Raw genomic sequence first — 15659 nt, 5'->3', positions numbered from 1 at the left:
TGTTCATTCTGACTTGAATAGGGCTAAACCGAGATCGATGGAATAATCTTTCAATGTGTGTTCTCTTACTCATGAACCTGTAGAGTTTTAGGAAAAATATCCTGTAATGAGCTTAATTATAGAGCTACTGATAAATACCATAACCAGTCCTCATTACATCAACAGATAATCCACTCTATAGTTAAGGAGGCTAAACCATTTAGAAAGGACAGCTTTGAAAGAATCATTATGTCATTTAGCAATTCCAACAGCTACAACTACCAAGCAGATGCCTTCCTTAATGCTGTAATTAACCCGCACTGTGACCCCATTTAAGATTTTTGATTTCTCATTTTAACGCTGCACATGATAGTGGTCGAGAAGCTCTGGAGGGTTGAGCAATACATCCATTTCTTTGTGGTGTTACATTCATTTGAGAGCTCAGGTTCTTGCATTGTTTTGTACAAAGAAGAATGGTTCCATGTGATTAGCCTACAGCCCAAACAAGAGACTAATGACTACATAATCAGCAATTGTTAATGTTAAGATGGTTGCCTTCCAGTAGGTTTTTAACTAAAGTCCCCATCATCAACCCTTGGCAACCTGCAGTAGTACATAAAGTATGACCCTTGTATTGAAATGACTGTCCTACAATAAAGCAATGCAACCAGTCTTATTTTAAACCAGTCACTCCCTGCTAATTTTGCAGGTGTCTCTTAATCTTATATTGGCTATGACTATGTTGTGGGGAGGGTATGGGGGTGGTCCCAGTCTAGATAGATATCTCTAAAGAAAAATTTTCATGTCTCTACTGATACAAACTATTATTATTGTTAACTATTATGTATTGTTATATAAATGAATAGCAGTATCGGACTGGGGGGTGCAGGGCCCACCGGGGCTCTGCACCACCCAAGGTTCCTCCTCTGGCCGAGGCCCCCACCACACACCCCTAAACCCCCCCCCCACAGGGGCCCCTGTCCGATGTCCTCCCCTGAATGCGTATGTGAAACGCATCAGGGGAGGCCAGAGGCCAGTGAAAGCAGCAATAGGGTCAGGTCTGGGCTGCTGGGGCCCACCGAGTATTTTCCCGGTAGCCTGGTGGCCCAGTCCAACCCTGATGAATAGTACACCTTATGCACACCCCCCGCAGCTCAGTGTTCTCAGTGTTCTCTCAGTGTTATTCCCCAATACAAAAAAGCCTCTTTGAAATCTTTAAATACCTGCCACTCCGGTTGTTTACAGGTTAATAGTAAAGCTGCAGCAACCCCCTAATCACTTGAGATTCCTTCTCCTCCTCTAACTCACTCAGTCCCCTCTCTTAGGTATTGACTTTGGCTGTTGGCTACTGAGCATGCTCAGCTTTTCTCTGCCAAGATTACTAAACACACCCTCCAGTCTAGTAGCCAATGAAATGGTGGTTGGCATAGAAACTCTCCTTTAGCTGTGCACTCTGATAGAAAAACATGTTTTCTCTAGTAACCCCTTCTGAGCTCAGTTTAACTATTACAGTGCTCAATCCAAGCAGGAGTTAAAAGGAAGTTCTGCCTATGTAAACTTGCATTTTTCATTGCATGAATTTTACACTGTATGTCAGGTGAAAGCTGCTGTTTAGGAAAATGTGATTGTGCTGGAAGATGGAGGGGATATATGTAGTACAAATAATGCAATTTCGGTAGAGGAGATGTCCCCAATTTATATAAATGATAGAAAAATAATGGATAACAATGTGTTTGGTTCCTATGATCTGGTAAAGAGTGACCATATCACATGAAAATACACAACTAGCAGGGCTGAAGTGATTGCAGTGTAATTTAAATGCCCTGCAACATGTATATATTAGATGTATCCATGAATTTTTAAGTGATCTGGTCACCTTAATCTGGCAGTTATTAATTCTTATTATTTGATTTGTTGATAGTTTTTACCCGTGATTAAAGTGTGTCTATACAGTTTTATTTAGTTAGCTTTATTTGTTAATTTTTATATGAACAATAGATTATGTTCAGGGTGTGTAAGACTATCTACAGGCTTAGCTGATTCTCATGACCCAACATGAAATATTTTTGGGAACAAAAATGCTAAGGATTTTCTCATGTCTTTTCTTAACCCACTAGAGTCCTGTATGCGCTTCAATACTTCCATCCATAGAAATACAGTAAATGTAGAGAACCTTTTGCCTTAATGATTTTAATGTATATTACGTTTTTGTCGGTTCAGCAGTTTAGAACACTGATTGCAATCTTCAAGAGCTCTTAAGGAATATTCAGTAATAACAAGAAAACGGCACTAGCCTGCTGAAACATAAGATATAAGCTGCACTGGACTGCTGAATGTAAATAATAATGTACAACGTAACAGTAACATGCTATATGCACTTCCCTGGAAATCAACAGGACCATTCAGTGTATTGATAAAAAATAAAAATACATATCTCGTCCTCATGTATCTTCTACGGTATCTCAAACATGTTATCGCAGTAACCAATGTGCAAAACACAGTGTTCAGCAGTTGCATTGATATTTCCACAGCCAGAATAATACTGATGGTTTTGTTCCGCGTTTTTCATTTATATGATTTATGGGCAAAAGCCGTTACATATGTGAGAAGCTGAGACTTCTTTTTCCTCATTGCATTTTACAGTTACCCATGCACACCATTTACTATCTTTAAACAGTATATACCTATTACACTGTAATTCAAAGCATTTCCTGTGAGTCATGTTTTATTTATGTGTGCTGGATATTACTGCTGCAGTAGTGGGTTGCAGATAAATACAAATGAATTTGACTCAGGAATTACAGAAAACTTTTTGATCATATTTATATCCATTTTATTTTATACCCATTAATTCTAATATGACTGTTACGTGACAAGTTTTTGCTTGTTTGACCTGTTGCCCAGAGGAGACTTATGAAAGGTAAATCTTTAAAGCCCTTACAACAAGGCCAGTCTATTGACTTTCAGCTTTAACTATTGGTACCTTCCCATCGGAGACATTGTTAAAAAAATGTCAATAAATGACCTAAGCTAAAAAATGTCAAGAAAGAGAAACCCAAATACTAAATCAAATACAGAAGCTAAGCGTGCCTAACAACAGAAACTATCAGTGAGCTACTGTAATTAATACAGCATCCGGCATAACACAGATCACACAATATTGATTCTATTTCTTCTAAAAGTGACTTTCAACTATTTTTACCGACTTCCTATATCTATTGTGTGACTAATTTAGAATTGATATATCTTTACTGCTGTTTGTTGATGGATTGTGCCTGAAGCTGTTTGGGTTCTCTGCAAGATCCACCAGAGTTCGTTATTATTCCAACACCCTTTTTGACAGAAATGTGTATCAATGAGGAAAAAAATTATAATAGTGATGAGCAAATCTGTCCAGTTTCTTCTGTACAGAAAAATTAGCAAAATTACAAAAAAGGTCACGAAACTGTGAAAAATGTTCCTGTTTTGACATAACCACGACTATTTTGATGTGACTACTCCCATTTTGACACAGCCATGCCCATTTTGATGAGATCTCATCTATTTTACCGTCACTGCAACTTTTTTTTTTTTAATTTTTGGGGGGACAAATTTTTGTATTAGATACACACATTTAGTTATTCAATTTGATTATGATTGTACAGGTATGGGATCCCTTATCTGGAAACCTATTATCCAGAAAGCTCTGAATTATGGAATGCCCGTCTCCTATACACTCCATTTTAGTCAAATAATTCGAAAATTTACAACTGATTTCTTTTTTCTCTGTAGTAATAAAACAGTACCTTGTAATTGATCCCAACTAAGCTATATTCACCCCTTATTGGGGGCAGAACAATCCTATTGGGTTTATTTCATGGTTAAATGATTCCCTTTTCTCTGTAATAATAAAACAGTACCTGTACTTGATCCCAACTAAGATATAATTTCCCCCTATCGGGGGCAGAACAGCCCTATTGGGTTTATTTAATGGTTAAATGATTCCCTTTTCTCTGTAATAATAAAACAGTACCTGTACTTGATCCCAACTAAGATATAATTACCCCTTATTGGGGGCAGAACAGCCCTATTGGGTTTATTTCATGGTTAAATGATTCCCTTTTCTCTGTAATAATAAAACAGTACCTGTACTTGATCCCAACTAAGATTTAAATAATCTGTATGGGATGCAAAACAATCCTATTGGGTTTAAATAATGTTTTATCGATTCTTTAGTAGACTTAAGGTATGGAGATCAGAATTACGGAAAGACCCCTTATCCGGAATACCCTTGGTCCCGAGCATTCTGGATAATGGGTCCTATACCTGTACCAAAAATCTATTAATTCTAATATGATTGTTACATGACAAGGTTTCCTTTTTTGACCTGTCACCCAGGGGAGACTTGTGAAAGGAAGATCTGTTCTTTTAAACTTACATACCAAAAGTCCCTTATGTGTCAGATATTCAGGATGTCTATAGTATCAAAGTATTGGAAAGATGCAAAACCCATGTCTCAGAACATACAGTATTAAACCAACCTGATCGTCAGGTCTGGTTTTTGAAGCTAAAATGTATATATTAACAGAATGTTATGAAAAAAAGGAGCTATCTATTTAATAATTTATTTAATGGTGCAGGTTTTATAGCATGCTATAAAAAAAAAAGCAAAAGCTTTTCTGATCTGGTCTTCAAGCTATTATTTAATGTTTTATTCAATGTAGCTAATCCCTTTTTTGATATTCAACTCCTTAATATTTTGATGTACAATTAAACATTCATTTAGTGTACATTTTTTAGCTGTCAGTAGGCAAAATTCATCCATGATGAGCTACCTTATGTGAGTTGAATCTTTGACTAGAATCCATACAGCATGTGTTCTTTTTCAGTTGGCATCAAAGAAGAAGGTGATACTCAATGTAGATACAGTACATACTGGGTATATGTTGGTTTACAAAAAACACACACAAAAACCTAGGAATAATTATAGATAATACATTTGATTGTAGCAAGAAATGCCAGTCTGCAGCTGCTAAGCCTATTACGATATTATTCTGGGCATAGTGCAAGGAAAGTCATAATCACAAGCAGATTTTTCAAAATAGGAAGAAGAGTAAATATAGGGATTGTAATTGCAAGGAAGAAATGTGGAAAAACTGGTGCAGCTGTTTTCCATGGTTGCTACCATATTTAAGACATATCAGAGCACATTTCTGTTTGCTGGAGATAGATTACGGGCAATGATTATCATGAAGCAAGCAGAATGCTTACTGTGGCCAATGTGGCAATAACAGATAACATAATTGTACAGATCTGTCAAGCAAGGATATATAGCTAGCTGTTACAAATAAATCAATATAATAATGTTTTTTGGTTTTGTTTTTAGGTGATACTGCCGGTTCATGTGGAGAACCAGGAATACCAACTCATGGTTCAAGAGAAGGCACTGAATTTAGAACAAGGAGCAAATTAAGATTTAGCTGTGAAATCGGGTATATTCTTCGTGGATCTGAAGAGAGAACCTGCCTTAGCAATGGCACATGGAATGGAAAGCAACCAGAATGTAAAGGTAAAAATCAGTAGGATCATTTAAAAATGATTACACTTTTTTGTATGTATGTATAACTTTATTTATAAAGCACCACAAGGGTACGCAGCTCTGTACAGTCTTACAGAATACAAAATTACACACAGGGAGGACAAGTGTTATAATAAATATAATAAATAAGTATAAATACACAGGGAGTAAGTGCCATGTGGTATGAGACACAGTAGGAAGGAGGTCCCTGCCCCATAGAGCTTACAATCTAAGTAGGGCTTTTAGGGGCCAAATAATGAATATAGATTATTTTAAAATGTAGTCCCGAAATCACATTTGCAAATGAATGGACCCAGATTGGGTTGATTCCATAAGTAGGAGAAAAAGTGCATGTACCTTATAAATGTCCAATGCAGTTACACATTAGGCCAAATCATTTCCTTTACTGTCATCTTTCCACAATTTAGGAGAGATAAATTTGACTCCATCTGTTGTGTATTTTTTAATCATAGCAGAGATTCTCCATGTCCAAGTTTGTGACATGTAATGCCGTTGTTTTATAAAAAGATGGTAGAACATGTCATCCACTGAGCTGATACCTTTATTGACTCCCAGACAACACAGAGTTGTCCATCTGTAAGATATGGCTTTTCAAGATATTTTTAATGCATCCTATCTTCCTGTGGGTTGCCCGCTGTTATGAACTGAGAAACTTTACTCCGCCTAAAAGGAAGATAAAAAAAATGGGCGAATCCAAATACTGATGTTACTATGGAAGTGATAACCAAAAGAAAGGTTGATTTTTTTTACTATAAGCTGAACAAATGGAGAAGTTTGCGGTTTGAACGCCAGATTTTCCAGCAGTATTTCGCGTGAGTTCCAGCGGAAGAAAAAAACATGTATAAAAAAAAACACAGATTTTATGCCGCTTTTTTACACAATGTGTAGCCAATTTTATCACTGTTTTTTACTCAGCATAATAAATCTGCTTATTGTTGTTACAAAGATTGTTCATCAGTCACCTCTTGGCCTTGCCCCAGTGAAGCTTACAGTACCCTCTCACATTCACACAACTATTGTAACCCCTTAGTAATAATGGCTATGTTTTGACACATCAACCCCACATGTTGAACAGAGCCGTGCTAGTAATATGTAGAATGAAAATGCATTGCTTTGAGCAACACCAGCACTCCAGTAACAGCCAAGCCTTATATAATATGGCCATCGTGGTAACAGTTATTTTTTTACTTAATGAAAACCATAATTATAACTTGTAATTGTTCTGCATAACAGCAGGGCGTTTTATGAAACACAGCTTAGCATAATCATTAAGAATACTGAGAATATATTCACACATTTAGCACAAATAACAAAACCAAAGCTGAGCTATGTACATATAATGCTTTGCATCTGTTCTCTCTAACTGGTTCCAAGCGTCACTGTTTTTCATTTGGGGCTGTTGCAATACATAAGAAATGTAAAGGCATATAGTACTGGCTGGGTATGGATATTGAAATAAATGTACATTTCCTAAGTAAGAAAGATTACCCATGACTCACAGGTGCGGCATCGAATGCTGGAATGCTACTAAACTGTGTTAATGATGACGTTTATTTAACCATAGGGATTATGTTGGCTCCCACCTAGAACTGGCATAGATCTATATTATTTATTATGGTATTATATTATTCGCCAGATGATTACTTGGGTGGAATTCAAGTGAATTCAAGACCCATGTTCCACGGGGCATTTTGATTGCTGCAATGATTACAATGAGTATACAGGTATGGGATCCCTTATCCGGAAACCCGTCTCTCATAGACTCCATTTTAATCAAATATTTCAGAATTTTAAAACTGATTTCCTTTTTCTCTATAATAAAAAAAACAGTACCTTGTAATTGATCCTAACTATGATATAATTACCCCTTATTAGTGGCAAAACAATCCTATTGGGTTTAATTAATGTTTTATTGATTTTTTAGTAGACTTAAGGTATGGAGATCCAAATTACGGAAAGACCCCTTATCCAGAATACCCTTGGTCCCGAGCATTCTGGATAACGGGTCCTATACCTGTACTAACATCCAGCTCTTTTTTACTTGAATTTCTTCCAGTGGCAGATACTTTTTCTAGGTTGGCAACATTTTGGGAACAGAGAAGACAGCATTGAGTCTGGATTCAGACTTAGATGTCTGCCTTGTATTGTGTGTTTTCCTTGAATAGACATGCTGGGGGAGAATGGTGTTTTGATTAGTGTGACTATACACACGGCCAACTCAGCTACTCCTGACTACCGGGCCAAAACTACAACCACTAATATAGTGATAGGGATTGGACAGATATCTTTTGTAATGCTTGGAAATAACTGTATTGGACCATAGATGTGGTCATCTTCTGACAAGTCTGCTTAGCCCCAATCCAGAGGGCCAAAATACTTTTTTTTAAGCTTTATTGTTATTGAGTTTCTCTTTCATATAAGCAATCTAGCAGATCAGATGAAGAAATGTCCTTTTTCTTACCTTGTCCATATGACATGTGACATTCCATTGCATAGCACATTACAGAAATAATAATACTGTTCCTATTCTTGTACTGTTTGGTGGAATGGAAAAAAAAACATTGACATGTCTCTGTTCTGTTACTTCTCAAATCAATAAGCCTCATGCACAGTATAGGGAAGATGTGCCATTATGTGTCATGGTGAAATAACAGGTTTGCACATATCAATCCAACTGATATAAGTGACAGCGTTGCTTATGTTTCACTAAGTGATCCATTTCATACAGCTGAGTATTAATGCTCCAAAGGTGGGGAACAAAAAAAAAAAAACCTTTGGCCTTGCTTGAATCAATTTCCAATCAATAGATTCAATCAGTTGGAAAATGTAGAGGCAGAGCAGCAAACATAATTTAGTGCGTTGTGTCTTCATCTGAGTTCCTGGGCTAGAAGGTTCAGATCAAAAGAAAAGGGATTCAGTGGCATGTATGAATAATGACAGAGAAGCTGAGATATCCCTGCTGCTACTGGGAAAAGCAGGGTTGAATTATATTATGTTTTCTCTGTAGCCAAGTACAGAGTAAAGAAAGCGTTTCCTAATGAATTAAATTAATTGGAGAACTATGAGAAATTAACCTTTGTGCTGCAATTAGATAGACTTTCTCTTAAGTGGCGGTGACGATTTATTGCTGACATAAAAAATATGAAACGTTACATATTCTGTGTCTCTTCAATAGGTGACAGACACAATTCAGCATAAAAACTTTGAAGCCATATCAGAATTTCAATGCAGCTATGGATGTGCAGATAAAAGGGATTTTTTGTAATTGAATGGCCACCCCTTTTCTTCTGAATCCCCTTATTCAAAATTGTCCAGAGATTCTCTCATTTTTGGTAATCACCAAATCTGTACTGGGTCTAGGAACCTATATTGACCAGTAAGATATTTGCTTTTGAACATATGACTAATAAATGGTACCTTCTGACCTAATGGGTGGGTCAACGGGACATCCCTCAGTAAACACGATGAGCATGTTAGACAATTATACTAAATGTACTGACATTTGACTAGACTATCTCAGTTGGAATCATTGGGATGGGTTTAATTATTACAGAGAAAAAGGAAATCACTATTTAAAATGTGAAGATAAGGGGTCCGATACAAAAAAAATCTGTTTATTCATATCCTAAAACTTTTTTTTTTTTTTTAATATAGCTGTACAGTGTGGAAACCCAGGGACAACAGCTAATGGAAGAGTTTTTCGAATTGATGATACAACATTTTCCAGTACAGTTATATATTCTTGCTTGGATGGGTATATACTCTCCGGCACTAACATCCGACAATGCACAGCCAATGGCACGTGGTCTGGCGCTCTGCCTAACTGTACAAGTGAGTTTCTAATGCATTAATAAGCTCTTTTATAGCATTTTTAAGACTACATCATGTGTAGTGTGATATATTTATAGAAGACCAATGTGTTATTATCAGCTATTATATGTGTTATACAATCAACATTAATTAACAAAATGAAGCAATGGTAATTATAAAAGGTGTGTGTTGGGAGTGATAGGGAATTCTAGAAGTGTGTTAAATGACTAGCTCATAGAGAATATATTTAATATAGAGTGAAATGCTCCTTTGCCTCCATTAAGTCCTCCTAAATGGGTATCCTGAGGCTTCCCTATATATCCAGAAAGCAATAATTGAGGCTTTTGTACAAAGTGCCATAATTATTATTTAATAAGGTGTGTATTACCATTTCAGTGCTAGACTATTAGTAGAATCTGCATTACTCGGATATTTAATACAAAGCAAGCTAGTTATAATTAAACAAAACACAGATAAATAATACTTTATTACTACACTTTTTTATGTTTTTTTATGGTAAATAGCTATGAATGATGTACAATGCATATTTGCTTCACAGTTTGCCTTTAGCCCTAAACCTAGGGAAGGAAAGGTATCTAAACTAATTAGTTATTTCTATTCTCCATTAATGGCTTATTCCATGGGGGTACAGAGGAAAGACCTAGCTATTAGCCTTTAAATAAATAATCTGCAGTTACCTTTTTTTCTTTTCTTATAGGAGTAGGGTAATATATATATATATATATATGGCATATAGTTTATATGGTTTGAATTCATTTTTTCTCAATTTTCCTACAGTAATAAGCTGTGGAGATCCTGGTGTCCCTGCTAATGGTCTCAGGTACGGAGAAGATTACATAGTCGGCCAGAACGTTACCTATGTATGCCAGCCTGGTTACACCATGGATCCTAAAATTTCTGCCACTCGCATGTGTACAAGTAATGGTACATGGAGCGGTATAATCCCAGTTTGCAAAGGTATGTATTTTTCTCGTGTATTATATTTGTGTTTACACAATAGTTTCTTGCCACTGCCCTCTAACTATATAGATGGAACATCTGGACATGGGTCAGATGGCTCACCTTGTCACTCTCTTTACATCATATTATTGAAATGAATGCTGTGATATGTGTGCCATTGTGCACTGTGTGATGTCAAAACACATTTTGTTTAAATTCACTTAATAGTTTATAATCAGACTTTGCTGTTTTTCAACATATTCCCACCATTATTAATTAATATAAAGCAAAGCATATACAATGTACCAAGGCTAATCATTTATACCTACAATACCAATGTAACATAGTAACATAGTAACATAGTAAGTTGGGTTGAAAAAAGACATACGTCCATCACGTTCAACCATAATGCCTATATATAACCTGCCTAACTACTAGTTGATCCAGAGGAAGGCAAAAAAAAACCCCATCTGAAGCCTCTCTAATTTGCCGCAGAGGGGAAAAAATTCCTTCCTGACTCCAAGATGGCAATCGGACCAGTCCCTGGATCAACTGGTACTAAGAGCTACCTCCCATAACCCTGTATTCCTTCACTTGCTAAGAATCCATCCAGCCCCTTCTTAAAGCTATATAATGTATCAGCCAGTACAACTGATTCGGGGAGGGAATTCCAGAACTTCACAGCTCTCACTGTAAAAAATCCTTTCCGAATGTTTAAATGGAACCTCCCTTCTTCTAAACGGAGTGGGTGCCCTCGTGTCCGTTGGAAGGACCTACTGGTAAATAAAACATTAGAAAGGTTATTATATGATCCCTTTATATATTTATACATAGTTATCATGTCACCTCTTAAGCGCCTCTTCTCCAGTGTAAACAGACCCAACTTGGCCAGTCTTTCTTCATAACTGAGACTTTCCATACCCTTTACCAGCTTAGTTGCCCTTCTCTGGACCCTCTCTAACTCAATCATGTCCCGTTTGAGCACTGGAGACCAAAACTGAACAGCATATTCTAGATGGGGCCTTACCAGCGCTCTGTAAAGGGGAAGAATAACCCCCTCCTCCCGTGAATCTATACCCCTTTAATACAGCTCAAAACCTTGTTTGCCCTTGCAGCTGCTGCCTGGCATTGCTTGCTACAGCCAAGTTTATTATCTACAAGGACTCCAAGGTCCTTCTCCATTATGGATTTGCCTAGTGCAGTCCCATTAAAGGTATCAGTAAATTGGCATTAAACTGGATTAAACATGAAAACACACATGTGAGCTATGAATGTAAATTACTAGACTCCAAGAAAAAGGAGATATATCTGCTTCTTCTTCATTACAGATGCTAGATGATTCTCCAATCAGAATAATCCCTATAAGTTCTTCATTACTCATCTTTAGTGATGAGCGAATCTGTCCCGTTTCATGGGAAATTTTGAGAAACTGCTGAAAATTTCCAAAACGGTGGAAAATTACCAAAATGCAGCTGTTGCATAATTTTTTTTAATGTGACCATGACTTTTTTATGGCACCGCAACGTATTTGACACTGCTAATTTGTTGCAATTTCATGAAAACTTTTTGCCAATAAGAAAATGTAGAATTTTGCAGTGAACCCATGCCTGGCGAAAAAATTCACCCTTCACTACTCATCTTACATAGTTACATAGGGTTGAAGAAAGACCAGCGTTCATCAAGTTCAACCCATCAAAGTAAACCCAGCACCAACAAACCTATACTTACCAATCTATACCAACACATACATAAACTATATATACAACCACTAACACTAAGGGGGAGATTTACTAATCCACAAACGGTCCCAAGGCATCCGAATGTGTTTTTTTTCATAATGATCGTCATTTTTGCGAATTTTTCGTCGCCGTGGCAACTTTTCCGTATGTTCTGCGACTTTTTCGGCGCCGTGGCAACTTTTTCGTATGTTCCGCAACTTTTTCGTCGCCGTCGTGAAAAAATCGGATTTGTTTTTCCGCCGTTTACAATGGCTCAATACAAAAAAATCTCGGCGGCGACGAAAAAGTCACGACAAATACGAACAAGTTGCGACGGCGACGAAAAGATGGCGAAATTTTTGTTTCCAGTCCGAATTTTTTCCTTTCGGGATTCGGATTCGTGGATTAGTAAATATCCCCCTAACTGTAGATATTAGTATCACAATAGCCTTGGATATCTTGCTGGGTTTTTTTTTGTATTTGATGCCTCAAATGGCAATAATATGACAAGAAAGCAAGCAGTTGGATTTATAAAGAGCAAGGGACCTCAATGAGAATTCTGTTGCTTTAAGTTAGTTACTAGACTAGAGATGTTTTTCAAAATTATTATTGTACTAGTCCTTACCTGATATAGCTGGACTACAGCTTCCAATATGCCTTAAGATACAGACATGCATTTTAACCTACTTTGAGTTCTTCATAGCTATGCATACCTTCTTTGTATGTTTATAGTAGTGCCTCTATTTGTATATGGTCTTGCTAACATTCTCTCTTTAGGACAAATATAAATCAATGGGGCACATTTAAACCTTCTGTTCTCTCACTGATGTCTCTTTATACATCTAAACTACCGTATGATGCTCTTTATTTCTATTTCTGGGTTACTATGTCTTCATAGATTTCTAATTCTTTAGGGATGCATCAACATTCCCAACCTGTGAACACACTTGTACAGGTACAAGATTAAAAACAAACTGCTATATGCTGGGTTTCAGAAACCATTCCCACGAAATCTACACATTGATTGGAGCCTGTCAGACTACATTAGTTCTGTCTCTTTACATTCGGAAATATTGTACAAGCCATGTTTCTAGCTCTTTTTTATTCCAAAGCATAGAGGACTATAGAAATATTATTGGCTGGGTGCTTCATGCATTTCTTTCTCAAAAAAAGATTCTGAATGGCACTGCTGTTAACATTTTCTATTTTATTGAACAATTATCTTGCCTATTCAAGAACAGCTGTCTTAAAAGTAATACAGACACAGTCAATATTTTTATATATGTCAATATCTTTTTAACGGCATTCATGGCTAGTGATGACCGAATCTGTCCCGTTTCACCATAAAATTTGCGAAATTGCAAGAAAATTTGCAAAACGGCAAAAATTCACAATTTGTCACGCAATTTTTTTTGTCGCCCGCGTATTTTTTGTTGCCTGTGTCTATTTTTGTTGCCTGTGTTTTTTGACAAGACGCACCTTTTTTGATGCCACCGCGTCCAATTTGACGCGTCTATGTTCTATTTTGATGCAACTGCACCCAAATTGACATGACCACGCCCAATTTGACGCATGGCAAAAAATAATTCCGCACAACTAATTTTGGCCAATGGCGAAATGCGGAAATTCGCTGCGAATCCATGCCTGCCGAAAAAATGTGCTCATCACTATTCATGGCTCCTCCAAATGGTCTGTAGTGGCCATTGATCCTGGGAGGAAGTTCAAGGACACTAAGGGGCACAGTCTGGACTGAAAATGTAGTCATAACTTTGCTTTTTAATAAAGGTCATTTTTCTGTTAATACTAGTGATGAGCAAAATATTTCTCCAGGCATGGATTTGCGGAAAAAAGTGAGAAAAAAGTTGCAGTACGATAGCCATTCGCTCCAAACTAATTAATACATTTTATAATTATTAATACATTTATTTAAATTGTACCTACCACCAATACATCCTTTGCATCTATTACCCATGTCCTGTTTGTACAAATGCTAACATTGGGCAACCTTTAGTTCCTGTTTACTGGCCAAGCAAAATTTAGCACCCAATTCAGGTTCAACATTTTGTGGGCTAAATATATTTGGAATATTTTTTTGGAATCCTGGGAAAAAATACTATTTATGGGGAATAATGTTTTATTAGTACTTTAGTAAAAGAACTACTTTGTCTCTAAATCAATTACAGTTATGGTTGTTTCTGATATTGATTTATGTCTAATCATTTGAATCTTTTTTTTGCAGCGGTTACTTGCCCTTCGCCTCCACAAGTGTCCAATGGAAAGATAGAAGGCACAAATTTTGACTGGGGATTCAGCATTAGTTATGTCTGTTCTCCTGGCTATGAACTGTCTTTTCCTGCAGTGCTAACCTGCGTTGGAAATGGAACATGGAGTGGAGAAGTACCCCAATGCTTGCGTGAGTTAGAAATTTGTTGTATTTCAGTATTTGCAATGAATATTCAATATTATTTGTTCTAAGGACATTTCATGGGTACAGCCCCCAACATTGAAAGAGTGGGGTAAAGACAAGTTACTGATACTGTTAACTCTCCTCGAAACCTTTTTCACAATTATTTTTGAGGTGTACAATAGCACAAATTAGACTTACTTAAAAAACAAACAAACAAACAAACATTTTTCATTGCTCAACATTGCTCAAGGGGCAGTTTTGGCTCTTGAAAATACCATCCATGGCACTTTTTTGATAATTGTAACTTTCATAAGCACACATTTAACCTTTGTATACTCTGCAATCAAAACAAAGAAGACAAAAGTCATTACTAGTGATGAGCGAATCTGTCCCACCCCGCTTCGCCATAAGATTCACGAAACGGTGAAAAATTCATGAAACGCATTTGTCACGCAATTTATTAATTTTTTTTGTCCGTTTCGTTTTTGGTCGCCCATGGGTTTTTTTTTGTTGCCCACGCTTTTTTTGAAGCGGCTTCACCCTTTTTTGACGCGACCGTGCATTTTTTTTGACGCACAACAACATTTTTATTAACGTGCGCCGAATTTTTCCGCAATGAATTTTCACAAAACAATTTGCCAATGGCGCAATGCAGATATTCGCTGCAAATCCATGCCTGGTGAAAAAATTCACTCATCACTAATCATTACATGCATAAACAATGGACTGCCACAATTACCCAGACCAGTTCAATGTATTTATTTGAAATCTTGTCTATTAATCCTCTCAGTAAACCGTGAAACTTCTCCACAAGCAGAAACACAAAAGAAAATATTTGATACTTACAATGTTTCTGTTCTATTACATGCATCTTTACAGTAGTGTCCCGCTGCCTTCTTATTCTTCTAACAATGTGCAATCTAATAGTGTGCCATTCCGGTAGACTCTAAAGACTACAAAAAAAACTGCCAAAAAGAAAAAAAAAATCAAGTATTTTATGTCATTTCCAGATAAACATTTAATTCCACTTTGGCAGTTTTGAGACTTTGTTAGCGCTAGATATATAACCATTGGCATTATGTGACGATGATTGTTATTCTCAAAAACATCTAATCTGCTGCTGTGTTATTTAGAGGTAAAATGGGTTTCTTCATTTTTGAAACATTGAGAAAAATGGATTTCCTGTCGAATGCAAGAAAAGTGGGAA

General features: G+C 36.7%; 1 protein-coding gene across 1 annotated transcript in view; it reads left to right on the top strand.

The window, feature by feature from the left end:
* Positions 1 to 15659, top strand: part of csmd3 (CUB and Sushi multiple domains 3) — a 657789-nt gene that overhangs the window by 599799 nt on the left and 42331 nt on the right. The window contains exons 58-61 of the mRNA XM_018094906.2: positions 5345 to 5527; positions 9212 to 9388; positions 10166 to 10345; positions 14285 to 14458. Coding sequence (XP_017950395.2) covers positions 5345 to 5527; positions 9212 to 9388; positions 10166 to 10345; positions 14285 to 14458 — 714 coding nt within the window. The remainder of the gene's footprint in view (positions 1 to 5344; positions 5528 to 9211; positions 9389 to 10165; positions 10346 to 14284; positions 14459 to 15659) is intronic.

Source organism: Xenopus tropicalis, chromosome 6 (genome assembly GCF_000004195.4).
Source record: "Xenopus tropicalis strain Nigerian chromosome 6, UCB_Xtro_10.0, whole genome shotgun sequence".
NCBI lineage: Eukaryota > Metazoa > Chordata > Amphibia > Anura > Pipidae > Xenopus > Xenopus tropicalis.
This window is presented reverse-complemented; position numbering and strand designations above follow the sequence as displayed.